Source organism: Suricata suricatta, chromosome 17 (genome assembly GCF_006229205.1).
Source record: "Suricata suricatta isolate VVHF042 chromosome 17, meerkat_22Aug2017_6uvM2_HiC, whole genome shotgun sequence".
Taxonomy (NCBI): Eukaryota; Metazoa; Chordata; class Mammalia; order Carnivora; family Herpestidae; genus Suricata; species Suricata suricatta.
The window spans coordinates 16,894,910-16,919,119 of NC_043716.1; the positions used below are offsets into that span (position 1 = coordinate 16,894,910).

The window sequence follows — 24,210 nt, forward strand, 5'->3', positions numbered from 1 at the left end:
GGCCCGCGGCGGCGCAGAGCGGAGCCGGCGAGGGGGGGGGGGGTGGCCCGGCAGGGCGGGGGCCAGAGCCTGGCCGGGCCCGGACCGGAATGCCCCTGTTCTTCTCCGCGCTGTTGGCCCTGCTGTTGGTTGTACTCGGCGCCCTCTTCTTAGGCCGGTGAGGGGACCCCGGCTATAGCGGGCGGGGGCTGGGGAAGGAAGAGAGACTGAGGAGGGGGCGCGCGCTGGAAGGGCGTGCGGGAGGGGAAGGGGCTGGAGGGGACGGTGCGCGGGCGGCGGAGAGGGAGACCCCGAGGAGGGCCGCGAAGGGGTAGCGGGGCAAGGGGAGGGCTAGAACGGGGGCGTATGACCCGAGCTGACGCCGAGAAACTGGGAGTAGGGGAGACGAGCGAGCGGGCGAGGCCTGAGATGCTTAAGCTAAGAGCTGTTATAGGTGTGAGGGTGTGCGTGCATGCGTGCGTGCGTGTGTGTGTGTGTGTGTGTGTGTGTGTGTGTGTGTGTGGAGGGGCTTGGCTTGGTGGTCTTTCTTTCTCCCTCCACACGCCCGAGTGTACCCTTCACCTGAGTGCAGAGGGCACCTGCAGCCTCGCCCTGGGAGCCGGAACAAGTCTGGCTGCTCAGGGGAGAACGGATTTGAGCTGGCCGGGTATGACCCCACAGTGCCTTCTCGCTGACACCTGTCTAGAGGGCGGAGACAGAGACCCTGTGGGGGAGTATTTGATGGCACATCTGACACGGCTGCCTGTATTTCGATTCCTGTTGGGGCCTCTTCTTTCTTCATCTGGTGTGCCTAATAAGGGTTGGGAGGATTGCTTTCTTTGTCCCCAACTTAGGAGGTGGGCTTTAGTTTGTCTGATTTCATCTGGGTGAAGGGGACACTCCAGGGTTAGGGTCGTGATCTTGGTGGCAGAATGTAAGTGACAGATGCTGTTTGGGGAGACTGGAGAGTTGCCCAGAAGATCCAGCTTTAGGACGTGACCTTTTTGCAAGGCCTTCTAGGACCAGCAAGGAATGAGGAAAGCCAAAATTGGGAGAGGGTCCTATGAACTCACAAGTATTTTTCTGCAGGTGGTTTGTGGTCCGATTGGCCACCAAGTGGTGTCAGCGGAAGCTGCAGGCAGAGCTAAAGATTGGCTCCTTTTTTTGGATCCAGAATGTCAGCCTTAAGTTTCAACAGCACCAGCAAACAGTGGTGAGAGTCTTGGGCAACTCCCTGGGTGTGTGCGTGGGTGGACCCAGCTGAATTTCTTTTTATTACTTTCTAAGAAAATTCTGGGTGACTTTCCTGTCACCTCTTTGCCAAGATGATTTTAAGAGTTAATTTGGAAACGCTGGGATTGATGCAAGTTGTTGAGTTAAAAACGCTTCTATGGCACAAAGTGTTCAGGATACAATAAGAAAGATACAGAAGTAACTACAGAACAAAGATAACAGGAAATAGAAGAGCTTACTGTTCTAATTTAAGAGGGGAAACAGCAACATATCCGTGAAAGAAATACTAAGCAAGTTGAACCACTGTGATTGTGAGGAGCAGAATATAGTGGTCAGGAGAGAAGTTGGTGGAAATAGAGTGGAGAACATTTAGTGGTAGGGCTCTTACTTCCTCCTCGTAGAACCTTTCCTGTCTGTCAAGCTGTTGATGGCTTACTTGGCAGCAAATGGACAATGCTTTCTCCCACACTGTTTTAGGAAATTGATAGCCTGTGGATTTCCAGCAAACTCCTTAGCCATGATCTGCCGTGAGTACTCTACATCCTCACTCTTCCCTTGGGGAATCTTTTGGGATTGGAGTTTGCAGAATGGTATTCTACAGATGCCTCACAGCCCAAGGAGGGGGCTGGGGTTTTGCTGATGTCTCCCCATTAGCCTGGAAGCTATTATTTTGTGAGACAGATAGTGATAACTACTATGAGACTGTTCTCCATAATTTGAGCTCTGTTTCTAGGGAGGTTGGGAGAGTGAATGTGAGGCAGGGCAGGAGACTGCTAGGGAAGGGATGGACCTGATGATAGTGAGGTTTCTCTCATGAGCAGACGCTACGTGGCATTGTGCTTTGGAGAAGTGCGTATCAGAACGGACCTACAGAAGGTTTCTGGCCTGTTTGCCCCATTTTCCCAGAGCACTGGAGTGCATCAAAAGGAACTGTCCCCCTTTAGCCCGTCCTTACTGAAGATCTTCTGTCAGGTGAGATACTGCTCCCAGTTTCCTGGACTGTAGTGGCGACGGCTGGCTTTGTCGTCATGGGTGGATTTTTCCACTCTTTGGGGAACATAATATCAAGAGCTACTTCTTATTCTTTCTCTACTAAGAAGGGAAGGGTAGTGCCTTGATATTAATCATTATTTTTCTTTGCTTCTTCTAGCTGTTCTCCATTCATGTAGATTCTGTAAACATCATGGTTCTCCAGGTGGCTACCTCGGAGTCCCTGTGGCACATTCAGATCAGAGAAGGCAGCTTTCTTTTGGATAGTGATGGGAAAAGGTAACCATTGATTAGAAGAGGGTCTTGGAGTTCCATTCTTACCTTATAGTTGTTTCAGGGTGGGTGGATGTCAACATTTTCTTATTAAGGTGTCAGGCTTTCATCCTGTAGCATTTGCAAAGAGCTTGAGATTAGGCACTTCTCCTTGCCTTGTTCCTTTCAGCCAGTAAAGCTTGACTGAATTTAAATGGGGAGGAATGGGGGCCAAGTGCTCTTCATTTTTTTTTTCCTTTCCCAGGCTGAAATGTGAGGTGAGCCTAAATCAGATCAACAGCAAAGTTCTAAAGAGTGGCCAGTTGGTGAGTATGCCATGGTTGTTCTGATGCCTTGTTTCCTTCTGGGCACAAGATATGAAGGAGCTTACATTCTGGATTCTGTGTTCTCATGTGGATTCTCTCAAGGTGGCATTCCAGACTATTGCATTTTGACCCCAAACTCCCTACTTCTTCACACCTTAGAGGCTTATCCTCTCTGCAGGAGGACACCTGCCTCGCAGAGCTCTCACTGGCCCTAAAGGTGTGTCTAGAGGTGGGCATCAGCAGCCGGCAGCTGAAGGCCATCACTGTGGACATGTGGACACTCCATGCTGAACTGCACGAGGGCCTTTTCCATAGTCAGCTGCTGCGCCAGAGCCCAAGCCTCACACGCAGACCTGTTCCTTGTTCAGGTAAATCCCCAGTCAGTGAGCTTCTTGGCCACCCTGTTGTCTGATTATTCTGGAAATAGATAAAAATAGTGGTCTTAGTACTCATTTAGGTGTCAGTCTTCATGGCCTTTGACCCCGATGATAGCTAAAGGAAGTAGGGTATTTACTTGTGGTGAGTAAAAGGACTTAACATTTATCGGGTAATTATTATGAATTAGATTTGTAGTACGAGTTTTATGTATGGTCTCTCACTAAATTCTCACCATTTCACACATGAGGAAACTGAGGCCTATGACTTGAGGTTATATAGCTAGTCAGTAGTAAAAATGGAGTGCAAATTATTTAGTCCTAAAGTCTATATTTTTATCAGCCCGCTCCCCATACTATTTTTTAGACTCTGGGGAAGGAAGTACAGCAGGTGCTTGGATCTCTAGGATATTTTCCTTGTGGCCTAAGATCGGGCATTGGGTGAGCCTGTTTTATGTGGGAAGATGTGGGCCAAAGAGGACAGGGCCTTTGGGGAGACTTGAGTATGTTCAGGATTCATGGCTCCTGTGTTATTCATTCATGTTTTCAGAGGTGACCGAGAACCTGACTCAGCCAACTCTGCCTGGCCTGTACCTCCTTCAGCAGCTACCAGACCAGGTCAAGGTGAAGATGGAGATCACAAGTGTAGTGCTGTCCATGAACAGTCAAAAGAAGTGAGCTGTCTCCTGGCACAGACATGTGGAGAGTGGTAGTTGGAGTTGTATGCTGGGCTCTCTGTAGCCAGCCTGGTAGCTGCACCGAGCTGGTCTGTGGGGAGAAAGGGAGCAAGAATGGCATCCCCTGTATTTCTGAGCCAGAGTCTGTCTCTCGTGCAGGCACCTGAATTGGACACTGAAGCTGCTGCATTTCCTCTACCACCGTGATGAGGATCAGCTGCCTCTTCGAAGCTTCACGGCAAACTCTGATATGGCACAGATGAGCACGGAACTCCTGCTGAAAGGTTCATGGGTGGGGATGTCGGTACTGAGAGCACCAGACACTTTCCCCTGTGCCCCATTTGGTCTTCTTAATTTAATACCAGCATAACTGGAGCTGGAGAGGAGGGAACATACTGAGAGAAAATGGCCCCAATTCATGGGTTTTGGTGACAGTCTGTTCATCTGCTTGCTTGCCTCTGACCCTCTCCTAGTTTTAGGTTTTGTTTCCCCAGCGTTTTTCTCTGATCTGATCTTTGCCCTTACAGATGGGCTGTTGCTGTCCCAGAGCCGCCAGCGCATTGTCTGTCTCAACTCCCTCAAGGCTAGTGTGCAGGTGCGATGACTGTGATACCAAGAATCATTCCTTTCTCTGCTCTCTCCCTGTATTGTTGCATTGTGAGCTAATGAGATAAAACCCGAGCCCACGGTGCTGGTATCTATTTCAGGTGACCACCATCGACCTCTCAGCCTCCCTGGTTTTGAATACTTGCATTATTCATTACCGGCACCAGGAATTCTCTCACTGGCTGCACATGCTCACACTGGAGACCCAAGGGTCTAGTTCATCTGTTCTTAAGCAAAGAAAAAAAAGGTCAGTGAGGTCTCTTTTAGCCACCATCTTATCAGGTGGATTCTCTGATTCTTTTGGTCTAAAGTGGCATATTGTGTTAAATGTGTACTTGATTACTTCAGTAGCAGTTCTGTTTTATGTATCTTTCTCATTACACCTCCTTTGACAGGAGGATGAGGTCCTTTTTGTTTTTATGTCCTTATTGCCCAGCACAGTGACTTACTATACAGAATAAATGGTTGAACTGAACTTCAGTGATCCGCAGTATCTTGTCTGCCCTTAGATTTTAAGGTGATAGATCTTGTCAACAGTGGCCTCTCTCGCTGCATTGTGTTGCAAAGAGAACTTAAGGTCAATGGCTTGAAAGCAATGCTCCTTGGTTGTATTAGGTTGAATCATATGATATGCTGATGTTCATATTTGACATTCATAACTGACCTATGAAATGGCAGTCTCATCTGGTTCAACTGTGGCATTCTGCAGATTTCCATTGGGAGTAGCAGCAAACTGACAAGATCAGTCTTTAAATTTTCTAGTTGCTTTTCATTCTAAGAATCAACAACCAAACTCACCCTGACTTTTGAGAGCTTCGGGTATCTCCTCCATAATAGGAAGCTGGAATTCTTTTCTTTTCAAACACTGATGTCTTGGCCCATTGCAGAACCTTCCCCCAGATCCTGGCTCCCATCATCGTTAGCACCTCCATCTCCAATGTCAACGTTTCCATTCAGCTTGGTGATACACCACCCTTTGCCTTGGGATTCAATTCCATCTCTCTAGGTAAGGCTATGATCTGGAAGAGGGGCAAGAATCTGTCCATTAGTGAAGCTGGGCCCAACTGATGGCCACAGTGGTTCCACAGAATTCCTCTCTCCCACCTTCTTTGTTCAGATTACCAGCACCTGAGGCCACAAAGTATCCATCAGCGGGGCGTCCTAACTGTGGACCACCTCTGCTGGCGGGTGGGCAGTGACTCTCACATTCAGCGGGCACCCCACCCACCCAATATGCATGTTTGGGGTGAGGCACTTGTCCTGGACTCCTTCACACTACAGGTAGGTGGGGACTTTGTTGAACAGGAGCCCATATAGTTTCCTTGACCTGCCACACGTTAGAACATGGAACACCTTTATGGCAGAATATGATTCATCACGGTATTACAGAACTGTGTGTCTGTATGTTCCTAATGGGCTCCCTCTGCTTCTTTTCTAGGGTAGCTATAACCAGCCTTTGGGCCTGTCTAGCACCCAGTCAGATACCCTCTTTCTTGACTGTACCATCCGAGGACTGCAGGTAGAAGCATCAGATACCTGTGCCCAGTGTCTCTCTCGCATTTTATCCTTCATGGACACACAATCTGGGAAGTCCACTGTCTCTAGAGAGTCTTCATTTGGGGAATCTGTGTCACTACTGTGGAAGGTGGACTTGAAGGTGGAGGACATGAACTTGTTCACCCTTTCTGCCCTGGTTGGTAAGTGGGACAGGAAGTCTGTACCTAAGTGGGTAGTTTGTAACCTAAGCAGATTATGTTGGTTTAGTCTGCGCCTTCTCATTTAATGAAGCTGATTATGTGAATTTTTCTATTTTATGTATTTAATTTTTTTTAACGTTTAGTTTTGGGAGAGAGAGCGAGAGCAAGCATATGTGCGTGTGTGAGTGGGGGAGGGGCAGAGAGAGAGAGAGAGGGAGACACAGAATCTGAAGCAGACTCCAGGTTCTGAGTTGTCAGCACAGAATCCACCGTGGGCCTGGAACTCACAAACTGCGAGATTGTGACCTGATCTGAAGTCGGACACTTAACTGACTGAGCCACCCAGGCCCCCCATGATTATGTGAAATTTTTCTAAATTAAAGGCATGAGATACTGGAAAGTCTTACGTAACTATTGGATTTCTTGATACTTCTTAAAAGTTTATAGGAGAGATTAAGTATTAAGCAAGATTTATTTTTAAAAAGATGGGAGTGGAGAGGGGAAAATGTGTGATGGGCATTGAGGAAGGCACTTGTTGGGATGAGCACTGGGTGTTGTATGTAAGCCAATTTGATAATAAATTATATTAAAATAAAAAAAAAGTAAAATCATTATTAATAAAAAGAAGCCTTGGGCCACTTGGGTGGCTCAGTTATGTGTCCACAATATGTGAGTTCAAGCCCTGCTTTGGGCTGTATGTTGTCAGCACAGAGCCCTCTTTCGATCCTCTGTCCCCCTCTCTCTGCTCCTCTCCCTCCCCTGCTCACACATGCGTGCTCTCTCTCAAAAATCAAATAAGCATTAAAAAAAAAAAAAGCCTTGATAGTTGATGAAATTGAGCTTTTCTTTCCTCATATGTTTAGTTCCTGAGAGCAACTGGTACGTCTCTGGGCACTTTGTAACAGTTAGGGAGCTGCTTTGGCTCTGCCAGATTTAGGTAGGTTAAGTCAGAAAAGGAAAAATTTCCCTCAAACATGAGGAATAATCTTAGGGAAGTATATGTAATACAGAAAGCTAGAGTGAAGGGAATGAATAAGAAAGGAGAGTGAGGGCTGAAGTTGCCATTTGAGAGCTGCGAACCGATGCTGACACAGTTTCTGGATGTTAGGTGCTTCCGAGGTCCGACTGGACACACTGACTGTCCTGGGAAGTGCTGAAACCTCCACTGTGGGCGTCCAGGGACTCGTGCTTGCTCTGGTGAAGTCTGTCACAGAGAAGATGCAGCCCTGCTGCAAGGCTCCTGACATCCCCACTCCCGTGCTCAGCCTCTCCATGCTCTCCATCACCTACCACAGCAGCATCCGCTCCCTGGAGGTAATGCTTCTGTGGGGAGGGGGAGTCAGGTTGGCTTCTCCCTCAGCTTAGTGCATTTCCCAGGCTTTTGAGTCTGGTGTGAAACCCAAACTGTGAGAAATAGGACACCCTGTGTTGTTCTTTATGTCCTTGCTTGTTCTGTACGGTTTTAACTCTTTATTGTGGAATGTAAAATATATGCACAGAACATAGGAACTTGTACGTATCCATACCCAGCTTCAGTAATTCCCAAGTTAGGACCAATGTGTTTCAGTTATGCTCTCCTCCCGCCCCCTACCTCCCGCTCTGGGATTATTTTGAAACAGACTTTTACCAGACATAAAATTTCAACTGTAATTTTTTCAGTGCATATCTCTGAAAAATAAGGGGCTTTTTAAGGATCATGACCTGGTGTTATTTTGCTGAAGCACTCAGCTTATTAAAAGGCTGGAAGGGAGGGGTACCTGGCTTACTCGGTAGAGCATGCAACTCTTGATCTTGCAGTTTTAAGTTTGAGTCCCACATTAAGTGTAGAGATCAGCTAAAAATAAAGTCTTTAGATATAAGTAAATAAAAATAAAAGGCTGGAAGGGCTCTAAAGATGGAGGCACTGGTGAGTTTCAAGAGGCTTTCCAAGATTTTTCTCTTCAGGGTATCAACTGGACTTGGAACCCTCTTAGGAGAGGAACGGGATATCTTCCTAATTGTCAGATTTCAGCTTCCTTTGGAAACTGAAGAGTTGCCTTTAAGAGGCTGGAACTCAAAGGAATTTTTCTGTTCTGGGATTTAAATTTTCTCTACTTCACTATTCAGAATTGACTTTGTCTTTTAAGCTGACAAGGACTCCCTTCTTTGAGGCATACTTTTGTATATAAGTCACTTCCTGTATTGGCTTGTGTGGTCAGTCCTTTTTATACTTTTTAAGAATTACGTCAAGATGCAATCAATGGATAAAACATTTTCAAATTGATTGTTGCAGTGGTTATTATTCTGAGTGACCCTTTTATAGGAAGATAACTCATGGGCAGAAACATGAAGCCAAATGATTTATCAAGTGTCTGCTCTATATACTGGATATCCTATGGTAGATATTAAAGAATCGACACACATAATCTCTACTCTCAGACAGTTTAGAATCCAGTTGAGAATTCAAAAGTGTGAGTGCTCTTACATACGAGATGAATAAGAACCATTAGCTCAGCACATTCATGCTAAGGGGCACAAGGCAAGGGAGTAATTAATGTGGCTACTCAGGAAATACTTCTGAGTGGAGATGGTTCTTGACCCAGGTGTGCTTGTATAATTTTCCCAGTCAGCTCTCCTGTTTGGGGATACTGTAACTGACAGATCCTTTTCTCTTGCTCCCTGAAGGTTCAGTGTGGTGCAGGGCTGACCTTACTTTGGAGCCCCCCAGATCACATGTACCTGTACCAGCACGTCCTGGCTACCCTGTATTGCCGAGACCTACTAAGAGCCACTCTGTTTCCCGAGACTGTTCCACTCCTTGCATCAGAGACTCTGGAGACTGCGTCAGAGCCCGAAGGCCATCTCCCTGAGCCATCTCCCCCAAAGCGGCTCCTAAGCCTGACCCTAGAGGTGAGCACAGCTAAGCTGACAGCTTTTGTAGCTGAGGACAAGTTCATTACCCTGGCTGCAGAGAGTGTGTCACTGAGCAGGCATGGGGGTTCACTGCAGGCCTACTGCCCAGAGCTGGCCGCTGGCTTTGATGGCAATAGCATCTTCAACTTCAAGGAGGTGGAGGTCCAGCTGCTACCTGAACTGGAGGAGATGATCCTCCACCGGAATCCGTTCCCTGTGCTGCAGACCCTCCGGAACCGTGTTTGGCTCGTGTCCCTGGGTTCAGTCTCAGTGGAATTTCCTTATCAGTATGATTTCTCTCGAACTCTGGATGAGGCCGTGGGAGTTCAGAAATGGCTGAAGGGGCTGCATCGAGGAACTCATTATCAGGCTTCTCTGAACCCTGCCCCACTCCCACCGGATCTACTCCTGAAGGTTCAGCACTTCTCGTGGGTTTTCTTGGATGACATTTTTGAGGTGAAACTTCGTGATAACTATGAACTGATGAAAGATGAGAGTAAGGAGAGTGCCAAAAGGCTGCAGTTGCTGGATGCCAAGGTGGCTGCCCTTCGGAAGCAACATGGGGAGTTACTGCCAGCCCGCAAAATCGAGGAGCTCTATGCCTCTTTGGAACATAAAAACATTGAAATCTACATTCAGCGTTCCCGTCGTCTCTATGGCAACACACCTATGCGCCGGGCACTGCTCACGTGGAGCCTGGCAGGGCTAGAGCTGGTAGCTCTGGCAGATGCCTCCTTCCATGGACCTGAGCGTGTGATAGAGCAGGTTCAAGAGCTTGATCCAGGCAGCCCTTTTCCTGCTGAGGGAGTAGATCTTGTCATTCAGTGGTGTCGTATGCTCAAGTGCAGTGTTAAGACGTTTTTGGGTAAGTGGTACCTCTTTATTTGCAGAGTCTGGTGTTTGTTCCCAGAGCTCCAGGAAGCTCTTGGAGTGGATGCAGAGGAGCTCAGTTATATTGGCAACTGTGGTGGTTTTGGGATGGGTGGAGTGGGATGGGTGGGCTCCCCTTTTGGCTCCCCTTCCCTTTCTTTGTTCCTGAATTTCACCCTAAAACTGCTTGGCTAACATAAAAGGACAGCTAACACAGTCATCTTCCGGTTAGTGTATCTCTTGGATCTCAGTGTTATTCCCCTAACCATCTGCTCAGTCTCTCCATGCCCTTTTTCAGCTAATCTGCCAACTGCCAGCTCTTGTTCTCTCTGTTGACTTTGTTAAATAGATGGATAAAAGTAGTGGTGAGGGAGAAAATGCTCGAGAATATTGAGACAGCCCTGTGAATAGCCAGTGTATATTCTCCCTGTAATAACAGTTCGGATAAGAGATTATCCCCGGTACCTGTTTGAGATCCGTGACTGGCGGCTGATGGGTCGACTTGTGGGAACTGAGCAGAGTGGTCAGCCTTGCTCCCGGCGGCGTCAGATCTTGCACTTGGGGCTTCCGTGGGGTAATGTGGCAGTAGAGAGGAACATGCCCCCACTCAAGTTCTACCATGACTTCCGCTGTGAGTAGAGGAAGGCAATTGGTTTGGCTGAGGGATGTTGTGATGGCTGGGTTGGGAGATTAGCTAAGGCCCTTCTGGAGTGAAGAAATAAGTTGGGCAACAAGCTGTACACTTTACCCCTCTCTCCCAGCGGAAATCTTCCAGTACACAGTGGTATGGGGCCCCTGCTGGGATCCAGCCTGGACGCTGATTAGCCAATCTGTGGACCTCTTGACCAAGCCTTCAGCTGACCCCAGCCCACCTTTGCCCTGGTGGGACAAGAGCCGTCTTCTGTTCCATGGGGACTGGCGCATGGACATTGAACAGGCAAATCTGCACCAGCTGGCTACTGAGGTGAGGGGTTCCAGAGGAGTTATTAGGATGGTATAGTTGGGGCCTGTATAGCACATGGGGGTGGGGGGTGGGGAGAAGAGAGAAAGGTACTGATTTGGGAGATTTGGATGCAACTTGTATCCAGATCTCACCAAGTTGTTGGGGATGGTTGTAGGACCCGTATAACACAACTGAAAATATGCACTGGGAGTGGAGCCACCTGTCTTTTCATTGGAAACCTGGTCAGTTTGTGTTCAAGGGTGACTTGGATGTCAACGTGAGAACAGCTTCTAAGTGAGTGGAGTAATGCCTCGACAGGGTGAGGGACTCAGGTTGGAGGGAGTGGGGAAGAGCCAGGGGGTTGCAAGTGACCAGGGCACTGAGGGCTGGGACTCTGTTGTGAGACAGGTATGATGACTGCTGCTTCCTTCACCTGCCTGACCTCTGCATGACACTGGACCTGCAGTGGCTATGCCATGGGAACCCTCATGATCACCATGGTGTCACTCTGCGGGCCCCCGAGTTCCTACCTGAGGTGCCCTTGGGCCAGCTCCATGACTCCTACCGGGCGTTCCGCTCTGAGAACCTCAATCTCTCCATCAAGATGGATCTGACCCGGCACAGTGGGAGTGAGGCTTGGGTCTGGGGCAACGGGAGGAAGGGTTGGGAGGATGGTCTTATACACCAAGGACTTCTACTTGACCCTTTGGGGAGGGGGTAGGATTTGGATTAGGATCTTTTCTGAGAGAGGGTTGGGGAAAACAAAGCTTAGATCTTTAAAAGGAAGGGTGTTGGGGATAGTGTGAGGTTGCTTGCTGTTTGGATTTTTTAAACTTCTAAAAGCTAAAGAAGGTAGCTTTTTTTTTTCTTTGAAATTTCTTTTTTTTTTCCATAATATTTTATTGTCAAATTGTTTTCCATACAACACCCAGTGCTCTTCCCCTTAAGTGCCCTCCACCATCACCACCACCTCTTTTCTCCCCTCCCCCTTCCCCTTCCACCCTCAGTTCATTCTCAGCATTCTAAAGAAGCTAGCTTTTATCTCTGTGTCTTAACCACAGGTAAGAAATGTCTGTCCTTTCTTTTGCAGCAATATCCCAGCCCCGGATTCTGCTATATAGTAGTACCCTGCGCTGGATGCAAAACTTCTGGGCAACTTGGACTAGTGTCACAAGACCTATCTGTAGGGGAAAGCTCTTTAATAACCTGAAACCTAGCAAAAAGAAACTCGGCCAGCACTACAAGCAGCTTTCCTATACTGCAATCTTTCCCCAGCTACAGGTCAGCCTCTGACAGCCCTGGTGACATCTTCAGTTCTTTCCCTTTCCCTCGTCCTCTTGTGTTTTCTCATCTTAATCATCTGATGCTGTTCTTTGCTTAGTGTTACTCTCTCTTGTTGCCAGGTGCATTATTGGGCCTCATTCGCACAGCAACGGGGCATCCAGATTGAGTGCAGTCAGGGCCATGTCTTCACTCGGGGGACTCAGCGGCTTATCCCTCAAGGTAAGGTCAAAGACTGCATTCATTGTTCCTAACCTATTCCTTGCCCTCTTTGCCATTCTCATTTTCTTCCCTCTTTCTGTTTCACACTGCTCTTCTGTACTGTTCTGCATGGGCTCTATATGCCTCCTTTTCTCAGCGGGCACAGTGATGCGACGTCTCATCTCTGACTGGAGTGTGACCCAGATGGTTAGTGACCTAAGTCAGGTGACTGTTCACCTGATGGCCTCACCCACTGAAGAGAATGCTGATCACTGCCTTGACCCCTTGGTAACAAAGACCCACCTACTGAGCCTGTCCTCCCTCACCTACCAACGGCACAGCAATCGCACGGCTGAGGAGGTACTGCCTGACACAGTCTCTTTACTACCCTATTTGTATCAGTAGGTGTTGTAGTCTGCTCGGGCTGCTATAACAACACACCAAAAAACGTGTGGCTTGAACAACAGAAATTTCTCACAGTTCTGGAGGCTGGGAAGTCTAAGATCAGAGTGCCAACATAGTCAGAGTCTGGTAAGGGCTCTCTTCCTGGCTTGTAGACCATTGCCTTCGCTGGGTCCTCACATGGCAGGAAAAGAGAGGGAGAGAGCACGCTGTCTGGTGTCTCTCATAAAGGCACTAATCCCATCATAAGGGCCCCACTCTTGTGACCTCCTGTAAACTTCATTACCTCCTAAAAGTCACATCTCCAAACATTATCACATTGGGGATTAAGGTCTCAACATACGAATTTGGAGAAGGACACAATTCAGTCCATAGCAGTAATTTTTAGGCTAAGTCCTAGGTAATATTTTTAACTGTATTCCAAGCATATATATCATTACTGTATAATGAACTCACAGTTATCATTTGTATCAGTGTAGCTCTTTTGTTTCCTTTTCTCTCTCCCCTTCTAAAGATAGTGTCTTGCCTTTCATGAAATAGTAAAACTTTTCCTAGCACCTTATTTGGTATTTTTTATTTTTTTGTTTTTTTTTCCTAATTAAGGAAAGATTTTATGTTGACGTTTTCTTTGTTTTCTTTTGTAAAGTAGGATTCACACCCAAGGTGGGGCTTGAACTCACGACCCTGAGTCAAGAGCTATATACTCTACCGACTGAGCCAGCCAGGCGCCCCATATGTTGAAATTTTCTGAATCCTTTAAAATACAGTGGTTATAGTCAGAATGTAATCTAACGCACAAACTAAGACCACTTAGTTTTTCTTTCTCCAGTGTCTTCTTGTCTCCCCCAGAACAGATTTTTCTTTTTTTTTTTTTAATGTTTTTTAAATGTTTTTATTTATTTTTGAGAGACAGAGAGAGACAGCACGAGCAGGGGAGGGTCAAAGAGAGAGGGAGACACAGAATCTGAAGCAGGCTCCAGGCTCTGAGCTGGATCTCAGCACACAGCCTGACATAGTGCTTGAACCCACGAACTGTGAGATCATGATGTGAGCCGAAGCTGGAAGCCAGATGCTTAACCCAGGCGCCCCCAGAACAGATTCTTGTTCCACAAGCTTGTTTTCTTGCCTCTGCAGTTGTGGTCCAGGAAAAATGGTGGGAATTTCCATGCTACTTTGTGGTTCTTTCCTATTTCTTAGGAGCTCTCTACTCGAGTTGGGGATCCTGCCTTTCATACACACCAGCTGCACTTGGTAGATTTACGGGCTTCCTGGACAACCACCAATCGGGACATTGCCTTTGGTTTATATGATGGCTATAAAAAGGCAGCTGTACTCAAACGTAATCTTTCTACTGAGGCCCTGAAGGGGTTAAAGATTGATCCCCAGATGCCAGCTAAAAAGCCAAAGCAGAGTGTTCTGACCAGTGCCCCAGCGCCACCTCCCATCAGCACTCCCAGCTTTAGTGGACAGTCTGATAAGGGGTCCTCAGGAGGTAAGCTGGGGGAAATAAGGCTTCACAGAATTATGTGTAGGATATGTGCATGGAATTGGACAGGAACTGGGAGGGCTAAATAAATCATGGCTGGTTCCATCTAGATATAGAAATGAAAACTATTGCTTTTCCATATTAGGTCATCTCTGACTTACATAGACATGATATAGGGGCATTTGAAGGGTGTAATCCTACGGCAGGGAGAAGAGGATCATGAAGGGAATGATGGGGCCAAAACAGGATGAGTAAGGGAAAGAAAGGATTAAAGAATTCTTAGGTGGTTTGATGAATTAATTTGTTCAGTCAACAGATATTTAGTACTTAACAGGCATAAAGCACTGTGCTGGGTTTAGTGAGAGACATAAAACGAATGACATTCTACTTGCCTCAACAAGTTTATCATCTCTGGATGAGCTAATCTGTCACTCGTTCATAGGTTCATTTTAGCTTATTGAGGGTTTATAATGCACCAGACATAACCCTAGAGATTAGGGATATAAAGATGAGGAAAAGCTCAGAAACTAGTAGACAGACATATAAATTATTATTTCATTGTGACAATGCTTTGTAAGAATGTTTAAGAAGAGAGTATTTAAATCAGCATAGGGAAGTCTAGAAGTTTCCCAGAAAAGATCATTGAGATGGGCATTAAAAGATAAATAAGAGTTCGAGAGGCAAGGAAAGAGGAGAGGGCATTTTAAGGAGAGGGATTAAGTATAGAGGAATGCAAGTTCATGGTGAGTTTAAGAACAAGATGGAAAGTAATGTATATCACCGGAGAAAAACAAAAGTATATGGGAGTTTTTGACCAGAATGAAGGAGGGATTACAATCAGGGAAAGGTTTATTGAGGAAAGTAGCATTTGAGCTGGACTTTGAAGGCTGAGTATGGTTTGAACATGTGGAAATGGGGAGGAAAGGCATTCAAGGCATCCTGAATGGGGGTAGATTTAGTAAAGCTCTGTATGTTCAAAGGAGAGTGAACAGTCTGTTTCAATTGGCATAGAGAGTAACTAAGGTGAGGAATGAGGGAAGATCCTGAAAAGGAAAGCTGTAGGTAGACCATCAAAGGTCTTTCATACAAGGCTAAGGTGTTTTTGGTCCTTATTCAGTAGACAGTGGTGAACTGCTGAAAATTTTTGAATGGGGATGTGTCATCATGAGACTTTACTTTTAGGAAGATAAATCTAGCAACGTTGTGGAGGAGGACTGGCGAGAAAGAAACTGGAGGTGGAGAGACAGATAAGGAAACTATTATGATGTCCCAACAACATGTAATGAGGACCTGAACTTGGTAGAGGCAGTGGGAATGGAGATGAGGGGATGGATAGAAATGTTATTCTATGTATGAAATTTGACAACTAGTTGGAAGGAATTAAAAGAGAGAAGGCAATAATGACTGAGGCTTTGAGCCTGGGACTCGCATGATGGTAACAGTAAAGTCAAAGAAAGGAGAGCCAGAGGGTAGTAAATAATAAACAAGTTCAAGGAGATATAGGGTTGCTGAGTTCAGATTTGAACATGCTGAGTTTGTGGTGCAAGTAGTGTATGTAGGTAATGTCTAACCAAAGCTGGAAATGAGGATCTAAAAGCTTAGTACTAGAGGTGAAGACTTGGGAGTTTCAGCATAGAGCTAAGAGTTAAGCCCAAGTAGATAATAATAGTTGCTTACTGGGTGGCAGATACTGTGCAAAATACTTTTATGTTATTGCATTAAATTCCCTCAACAACCTTATAAGGTAATTACTATTATTTTACAGACAAGGGGATTGAGATACAGAGAGGTTAAATCAAACTGCTAAAGGTCACAATCAAGTAACAGGCAGAGGAGTCTGATTCTGGAGGCTGCTGTTAACTGTAACACTCCTATTAGACGAACTCATTAGAAGAAATAGGATAGGAAGAGAAGGGAACCTTAAGAGATACTTGTTTCCAAGACATGGGAGAAGAGGATTTAGAGGCATAATCATAGGAAGCAGTAGAGCTATGAGAACACAGTGGCAAAGGAGTGGTCAACAAACAACATTTAAAATAATATGAAATGAAAAATATAAGGAACAAAATGAGGAGAAAGGAGATCCTAGAGTAATTCAGAGGTTGGTATACCTAAGAGAAAACAATGTCACTATTATATAGCATTTCTAAGTTTCTCTTGGGAATCTGTTTTTTGGTTAAAATTGAGGGGGAAATGAAAGGACAGCCCTTATTTTGCCCTCAGGGATCAAGGGGTGGAGTGGGTGGGCTGGAGTTGCAGCCTGGAGAGAATATATCCTAGCGAAATGGAAGGAAGATCAGTTTGGCCCTGCCTGTATCCCTTTGAGATTGTGACTTTTCTCCACTTCCTATTTCTCTGCCAGGTGCCTACATGTTGCAGAAGCTGATTGAAGAGACAGATAGGTTTGTAGTATTCACAGAAGAGGAGTCAGGTGTGAGTGATCAGCTGTGTGGCATTGCTGCCTGCCAGACAGATGACATATATAACCGAAACTGCCTTATCGAGCTGGTGAATTGCCAGGTAACTTCTCTTTCCCAGAGCACCCCAGCAGTGGGCTCGATCATAATCCTATGTGTTCACCTTCTCCCACCACCAAATAAGAATAGGCAGATAGAGCTCCAAAAGATTATTCCTTCCACCAGGTATCCAGCATAATCCTTCCATTTCTAAAAACACAGTGTTCACCCAGTAAGCCAGAATTAGACCCAGCTGCATTCATTGGCACACTCCTTTCACTAACCTTCTCATCTTCCCTGGTGTCCCTTGTGCTGTGATTCTGCTCCTGTGTGTGGCATAGATGGTTCTTCGTGGAGCGGAGACAGAAGGCTGTGTCATTGTGTCAGCTGCCAAAGCTCAGCTGTTGCAGTGCCAACACCATCCAGCCTGGTATGGTGACACACTGAAGCAAAAGACATCCTGGACTTGCCTACTGGATGGCATGCAGTATTTTGCCACCACCGAAAGCAGCCCCACGGAGCAGGATGGCCGCCAGCTCTGGTTAGAGGTTAGTCAAATATGGGAATTGAAGGCAGTCTCTGATTTGTAGTCTGTGAGCACATAGTGCTTTTTCTTTTTCTTTCTTTTTTAAAAATCTCTTGCTGTTTTTTTTTTTTTTTTTATTGCGAGGGGAAATTCTCATTTCCCAGCATGGGAATAAAATGGGTTGGAACTTTTTTACTTTATCTGTCCTTTCTCTGATTTCTTGTGAAGATGTTTGATTAGTTTCAGCACAGCAGTAAGGTTGAATACAAAGACTGCTTGTCTAGGACTCAGGTTATGTGAGTTCTGATGCCACCTTTGTATAATAGTAGCCATGAGCCTTTGGGCGAATCACCTTTATTTATTTATTTTTCAAGTTTATTTATTTATTTTGAGAGAGAGAGAGAGAGACGAGAGCAGAGGAAGGGCACAGAGAGAGGGAGAGAGAATCCGAAGCAGACTCTGCATTGTCAGTGCAGAGCCCTATGTGGGGCTCAAACTCACAGCTGTGCGATCATGACCTGAGCCGAAATTAAGTCAGAGGCTTAACTGACTGACCTACCCAGGGGTCCCAAGTCACCTTTATTTGTAAAATTGAGTTAATACTTCCCCCTCACAAGATTACTCAAAGGATCAAGTATGAGAAACTGCTTTGAAAAAGACAAATCTTCATTTAGATGGAAAATAATTACACCATTTAAAAAAAGTTATGTCAGAGGAGGTCTAAGTGTGTGTCAAGATAACATTTTGTTAGATGGTGAAATTGTGAGCACTTGGCAGGGGCTATAGATTTTCTTTTCAGCATGGCAAAACTGAATTTGCTTTATAATTTCTAGGCTATTATCTCAGAATTACTGGGAGATCTAATAGTTATGAGATGTACCTGGCCAAAACTTGGCATTGTTAATACTTACGTAACAGGTATGAAGTGTCCACATTGTGCAGGGCATGGTAAATCCAAATGAGTTACTGGATCTAGCTACATCTGTAAGGACCAATACGATAACCTCATTTACCATTCCACTCCGTGGGAAAAAGCTAGTCCCTCTTCCCTCCTCCCTGCCTGGTGCATCTTACTCCAACAACTTTAGGATGCAATGTAAGCAACCTCAGGTGTAATTACATACAAGGTAATCATTTAATCAAATGTCAAGCCAAAAGTAAGGATCAGGTTATTGGTAGTATAGGGGGAGGTCATGCTGATATAGTAAATCTGTGATTCAGGCAAGTGGTGCTCTTTACCACTAATTTAAGGAGGTAGGCATAGAAGCTGCTAACTACTCAGGCACAGGTGGGCAGGATGAGCTATGCAACGTCTCTAGCATTTTCTGGGCCTCTGCTTCTTTTAGGCATCCCTTCTTTTGCATGTGAATACTTTTTTAAATCTCAGGCTGTGGTGTTAGCATTAGAGTAAAATATCCTTATTTTTGTTTGTTTGTTTCTTTAATTGAAGTATAGTTAACATATTAGTTTCAGATGTACAACATAGTGACTTGACAATTACAAACATTATGAAATGTTCATGAGGGCAAAGTGTAGTTACCATCTGTCACCATACAAAGTTATTGCAGTATTATTGACTATATTCCCTATGCTGTACTTTACATCTTCATGACTTACTTTATATCTGAAGTATGTACCTCTTAATCCTCTTGATTTATTTCACCTATTCTTCCCACCCTCCTCCCTTCTGGCAACCACCAGTTCTTTATGAGTTTATTTCTCTTTTTGTTGTTTCTTAGATTCCCCATATAAGCAAAATCATACAGGATTTATCTTTGTCTGATTTTACTTAATACCCTCAGATCCATCCATACTGCCAAAAATGGCAAGATTTCATTCCTTTTCGTGTCTGAGTAGTATTCTGTTGTATATATATAAAACACATCTTTATCCGTTCTCTGTGGAAGGACATTTAGGTTGTGTCTGTATTTGGGTTATTATAAATAAACATAATAAGCATTAAACATAGGGCTTTTTGAATTAATGATTTTATTTTCTTCATAAATACCCCGAAGTGGAATTAATAGATTGTATGATACTTGTGTTTAGTTTTTTGAGGAACCTCCATATTGTTTGTCAGAATGGCTACACCAATTTACATTTGCACTAATGGCACACAGTTTCCCTTTTCTCAACATCCTTGCCAATATGTGTTATTAGCCATTTTGGTGTGAAGGGGCTTTGATTTGTATTTCCCTGATGATTAATGAATTTGAGCATCTTTCCATGTGTCTGTTAGCCATCTGTAGGTCTTCTTTGGAAAAGTGTCTACTCAGGTCCTCTGCACATTTTTAAATTGGATTAATCTTTTTTTTTGGTGTTGAGTTATAGGAGTTCCTTATGTATCATTTGCAAATATCTTCTCCCTTTCAGTAGGTTGTCTTTTCATTTTGCTTATGATTTCCTTCACTGAATTTGGTGGGGGGACTTTGATCTTCCCTTTCCCTTATGAATTTTTTTGTGACTTGGCAGATCTGCTTATGGTCTTCATATCACTCATTCTATTACTCACTTTGACTTCAGCTTGGCAGAGAGAGTCAAAAGAATTCACTCGCTTTACCTCATGGCAACCGTGTCAGAATGGTTGTCCGTCTGAAGACAGAAAACAACAAAAACATAAATCATGAATATCCAAGTGGGTGGGAAAGTCACTGGTTTCAATGAAATTTTTTGTGCTTGACAGGATTTGACTTTTTCTTCAATTTTTTTGTTGTAAGATACATATAAAATTACCATTTTAACCAATTTTAGGTTTATTTATTTATTTTGAGACAGAGAGTGTGAGTAGGGGAAGGGCAGAGAGAGAGAGAGGGAATCCCAAGCAGGCTTCATGCTGAGCACAAAGGCCGACGCAGGGCTTGATCTCACAACCCTGATATCATGACCTGAGCTGAAATCAAGAGTTGGATGCCACCCAGGCACCACTGGTTTTAACCATTTTTAAGTGTAAAGTTAAGTTGGTATTAAATACATTCATAATGTTGTTCAACCATCACCACCATCCATTTCCCTAACTCTTCATCTTGTAAAACTGAAATTACACCCATTAAACAATAACTCCTCCCTCTTCCCCTTTCCAGTCCTCAACAACCACTGTTCTACTTTCTGTCTTTATGATTTTGACTATTCTTAAGTACCTTGTATAAGTGGAATAATACAGATTTGTCTTTTTATGACTGGCTTATTTCACTTTCTATAATCTCTTCAAGGTTTGTCCATGTTGTGGCATCTTCCTTTTTAAGATTGAATTCCATTGTATATCTATAAAACAAATTGCTTATCCATTTATCTATCAATGGATACTTAAGGTGCTTCCGTATTTTAACTGTTGTGAATAATGCCAGGTGAACATGTACAGATCTCTTCAAGACCCTGTTTTCAGTTCTTTTGGGTATACATCCAGAAGTGGAATTGCTAGGTCATATAGAAATTCTATTTTTAATTTTTTGAGGAATTGCCATACTGTTTGCCATAGTACCATCGGACATAACCACAGCAGTGCACAAAGGTTCCAATTTCTGCACATCCTTACCAACACATGATACCAGTTTTTTATTGTAGCCATCCTGATGAGTGTGAGGTGGGATAGGATTTGATTTTTTTTAATGTCTATTTTTTTTTAAACTTTTCTCTGACACTTTTTTTTTTTGGCTAACATTCACTTTTGAGAGAGACAGAGCATGAGCAGATGAGGGACAGAGACAGAGACACAGAATCTGAAGCAGGCTCCAGGCTCTGAGCTGTCAGCACAGAGCCCAATGCGGGGCTTGAACTCATGGACTGTGAGATCATGACCTAAACTGAAGTTGGATGCTCAATCGACTAAGCCACCCTGGCACCTCAGTGTTTATTTTGAGAGAGCACAAGTGGGGAAGGAACAGAAAGAGAGAAGGAGAGAGAATCCCAAGCAGAGCCTTTGTGGAGCTTGATCCCAAGAACTGTGAGATCATGACCTGAGCTGGTATCAAGAGTCCCTTAACTTACTGAGCCAGCCAGGTGCCCCCTGATAGGATAGATTTTAACCTAGCTTGCTTTTTTGGCCTCAGGCCTGCAGGATTAGCAAAATATGTGTGTAACTCATTTGGGTTTGGAGACTTTAGGTTGTTTGGGCCAGGAAGGAGTTATGTATGTCTTCTATCCTGGGAGATCTGTCAAGCTATTCCAGGCAGTGGAAGTTTAGATAGTATAATTACTTGCATCATAGAGATCTGTGGCTCAGTTGGCCAGGAGTTAAAGGTGCTTGTATTTCTGTCTTCAGGTAAAGAATATCGAGGAGCACCGGCAGCGTAGTCTGGACTCTGTGCAGGAGCTGATGGAGAGCGGGCAGGCAGTGGGAGGCATGGTGACCACCACCACAGGTCAGCTCTCCCATCATGTGGTTAGGAGATGTGTATTTTCTTACATACTCTTAAAATTAACATATGCTGGAATAGGACCATTTTGTGTTAGGCTAGGTGGAAAGCAAGTGTCTGGAGTTCCCTAGACATCACATATAGCTGGGCGGCTCTCACAATACCTCCATTGAGAATGTCTTTCTCTTCTTTCCCACCTCTTCCCAGATTGGAACCAGCCAGCAGAGGCGCAGCAAGCCCAGCAAGTCCAGCGGATTATTTCACGCTGTAGCTGCCGAATGTACTATATTAGTTACAGCCACGACATTGATCCTGAGCTGGCAACTCAGATTAAGCCACCCGAGGTTCATGAGAACCAGGAAAAGGAAGATCTTCTAAAGAAACAGGAAGGTATTCAGGGCTTGAAAGGCTTTTAGAAGGGGACTAGGGAACTTGTGAAAGTAGTTATTTCCTCAGTGGTTTTGAGTTAGTAGTCTTATTAGAAGTCCCACTATGCCCTGGACATTAACACTTTCACTTTGCTCTACATTGTGTAAGTTCTGCTATAAGAGAATACTCTGTTCTCTTGGGAGGGAACTAGGATGAGTGAATATTGTTTAATTCTAAAATAAGCAAACCTATTTCTACCCATGAGCATCTCTCACTAATCCCTTTCTATGGGATTAACTAATAGGAGTGCTTCCAAATATGGGTTAGAAGATGGGGTAGATATTTAGAGAGAAACTGGAGTTTCTTACCAAGCTGCTAATTACCTAGGGGCTGTGGATACCTTCACCCTTATTCATCATGAGCTGGAAATCTCCACCAACCCAGCTCAGTATGCCATGATCCTAGACATCGTCAACAACTTGTTGCTCCACGTAGAACCTAAGCGGAAGGTGAGCATGGGCCCTTATAGAATGCCAGGTAACCTCACAGGAACCCACAGACCTTGTGCTTTATTTGGGTACCAGTAAGAAAAGCCATGCTTCAAACTTAAAAAGGACCTTGAGGTTGGTACAACCTGTGTTAGTCAATAGCAGCAGTTGAAATTGCACTTATCTAGGAGCGGTCTGAGTGTTCCTGACACTGCAAAGCTTGTTTATGTGGTTGTTTTTCTTGGTCCGTTCTCTACTGAGTCACTTTAATACCTCTAAAAACAGTAACTAGTCCCCACTATCACCTCTATCCCTACCCTATGGCCCTGGCTTTACTGTGAAATCTTTGCGTCTTCTGCATTGGCCTACCCTTTACACTTGCTACTAATGGTAACAGATACAGGTAAGCTTTCCAGAAGAGATCCCTGTTTCTTGTTCCTTTATCTATTTCACTTTACTACAAGAGTTGTCTATCACAAAACCTTGTTCATTTCCTTTTCCATTCCTTCAGGAGCACAGTGAGAAGAAGCAGCGAGTCAGGTTTCAGCTTGAGATCTCTAGCAATCCTGAGGAACAGCGCAGCAGTATATTACATTTGCAGGAGGCCGTGCGGCAGCATGTGGCCCAGATACGGCAGCTGGAGAAGCAGATGTATTCTATCATGAAGGTAGTCACCAGGGCAGTTTGAGGAGAGGGTGTTCTCCTAGGACAAGGGAGATCTCCTCTCAGTTTCTCCTGCCTTGGCTCCCTAGTCTTTGCAGGATGACAGCAAGAATGAGAACCTGCTTGACCTGAACCAGAAGCTTCAGTTGCAGCTAAATCAGGAGAAGGCCAACCTGCAGTTGGAAAGTGAAGAGCTTAATATCCTCATCAGGTGCCAGAGCATTCTTTCCTGCCCTTGTCTAGCACCCCAGCTGGAGTTGATTTCTCTTCCTTGCTTGGTGTTCTGACAGTCTTTAGATCTCTCGTGCATTATCAAAGGCTGATGTAGATTTGGGCACTTCCTGAATGAGCCTTGCTGGACTTGGCCAAGAGATTGAGAAAAAGAGAGACCCTCTTTGGCTCCTCATTAGAGTACCTCCTGAGAGAGGAGAAAATCAGATAGTTCAGAAAGATCATTTTTGTGGCCTTGGTGCTGTGCAGATGAACTTGAAAATACAATGTCTTGAAATTGATCAGTAAGGAGCGCAATTGCGGATACAATTGTAGGGGTTTATTAGTAGGCAGAGATTAAGAAGCACTTTGGGAGGGCCCGCCTGGGTGGCTTAGTCGGTTAAGTGTCCAACTCTTGACTTCGCTTCAGGTCATAATCTCATAGTTTGTGAGTCTGAGCTCCACGTTGGGCTCTGTGCTGATAGGAGGGAACCTGCTTGAGTCTCTCTCTCTCTGTCTCAAAATATATCAAAGAAAAAAAAAAGAAAAACCAGTGCCTACGTGGCTCAGTCAGTAGAGCACGTGACTTGATCTCAAGAGTCATGAGTTCAAGCCCCATGCTAGGTGTGGAACTTTTTTTTTTTTAACATGGTTAGCACATGACTGTGTGTGTGTGTGTGTGTGTGTGTGTGTATGTGTGTGTGTGTATTATAATTTATTGTCAAATTGGCTAACATACAGTGTATAAAGTGTTCTCTTGGTTTTTGGGGTAGATTCCGGTGTTTCATCGCTTACATACAACACCCAGTGCTCATCCCAACAATTTCCCTCCTCAAGTGTCCATCACCCATTTTTCACTTTCCCCCATCCCCTCTCAGTTTGTTCTCTATATTTAAGAGTCTCTTATGGTTTGTTCCCCTCCCTCTCTGTTTGTAAC

General features: G+C 44.8%; 1 protein-coding gene and 1 long non-coding RNA gene across 5 annotated transcripts in view; one reads left to right on the forward strand and one right to left on the reverse strand.

Moving 5' to 3' along the window:
- Nucleotides 1–24,210, forward strand: part of KIAA0100 (KIAA0100 ortholog) — a 27,994-nt gene continuing 3,784 nt past the window's right edge. For 2 of the 4 annotated variants that reach the window (XM_029929376.1, XM_029929378.1), the window contains exons 1-31: nucleotides 1–157; nucleotides 1,069–1,192; nucleotides 1,690–1,739; nucleotides 2,034–2,184; nucleotides 2,363–2,481; nucleotides 2,720–2,780; nucleotides 2,959–3,148; nucleotides 3,705–3,828; nucleotides 3,991–4,115; nucleotides 4,359–4,426; nucleotides 4,539–4,684; nucleotides 5,325–5,443; nucleotides 5,555–5,718; nucleotides 5,876–6,134; nucleotides 7,243–7,448; nucleotides 8,799–9,891; nucleotides 10,336–10,527; nucleotides 10,658–10,860; nucleotides 11,015–11,133; nucleotides 11,248–11,468; nucleotides 11,930–12,120; nucleotides 12,243–12,342; nucleotides 12,479–12,681; nucleotides 13,921–14,215; nucleotides 16,572–16,729; nucleotides 17,007–17,213; nucleotides 21,450–21,549; nucleotides 21,751–21,933; nucleotides 22,300–22,421; nucleotides 22,912–23,067; nucleotides 23,153–23,274. In XM_029929376.1, coding sequence (XP_029785236.1) covers nucleotides 90–157; nucleotides 1,069–1,192; nucleotides 1,690–1,739; nucleotides 2,034–2,184; nucleotides 2,363–2,481; nucleotides 2,720–2,780; nucleotides 2,959–3,148; nucleotides 3,705–3,828; nucleotides 3,991–4,115; nucleotides 4,359–4,426; nucleotides 4,539–4,684; nucleotides 5,325–5,443; nucleotides 5,555–5,718; nucleotides 5,876–6,134; nucleotides 7,243–7,448; nucleotides 8,799–9,891; nucleotides 10,336–10,527; nucleotides 10,658–10,860; nucleotides 11,015–11,133; nucleotides 11,248–11,468; nucleotides 11,930–12,120; nucleotides 12,243–12,342; nucleotides 12,479–12,681; nucleotides 13,921–14,215; nucleotides 16,572–16,729; nucleotides 17,007–17,213; nucleotides 21,450–21,549; nucleotides 21,751–21,933; nucleotides 22,300–22,421; nucleotides 22,912–23,067; nucleotides 23,153–23,274 — 5,639 coding nt within the window. In that variant the 5' untranslated portion in view covers nucleotides 1–89. Of the gene's footprint in view, nucleotides 158–495; nucleotides 647–1,068; nucleotides 1,193–1,689; nucleotides 1,740–2,033; nucleotides 2,185–2,362; nucleotides 2,482–2,719; nucleotides 2,781–2,958; nucleotides 3,149–3,704; nucleotides 3,829–3,990; nucleotides 4,116–4,358; nucleotides 4,427–4,538; nucleotides 4,685–5,324; nucleotides 5,444–5,554; nucleotides 5,719–5,875; nucleotides 6,135–7,242; nucleotides 7,449–8,798; nucleotides 9,892–10,335; nucleotides 10,528–10,657; nucleotides 10,861–11,014; nucleotides 11,134–11,247; nucleotides 11,469–11,929; nucleotides 12,121–12,242; nucleotides 12,343–12,478; nucleotides 12,682–13,920; nucleotides 14,216–16,571; nucleotides 16,730–17,006; nucleotides 17,214–21,449; nucleotides 21,550–21,750; nucleotides 21,934–22,299; nucleotides 22,422–22,911; nucleotides 23,068–23,152; nucleotides 23,275–24,210 lie in introns of those variants that run through there. The other 2 variants (XM_029929377.1, XM_029929379.1) reach the window with 2 other exon arrangements.
- LOC115283068 overlaps nucleotides 19,516–24,210 on the reverse strand; it is a 20,080-nt gene continuing 15,385 nt past the window's right edge. Inside the window, exon 3 of the long non-coding RNA XR_003904887.1 lies at nucleotides 19,516–19,783. This is a non-coding gene — a long non-coding RNA (uncharacterized LOC115283068). The remainder of the gene's footprint in view (nucleotides 19,784–24,210) is intronic.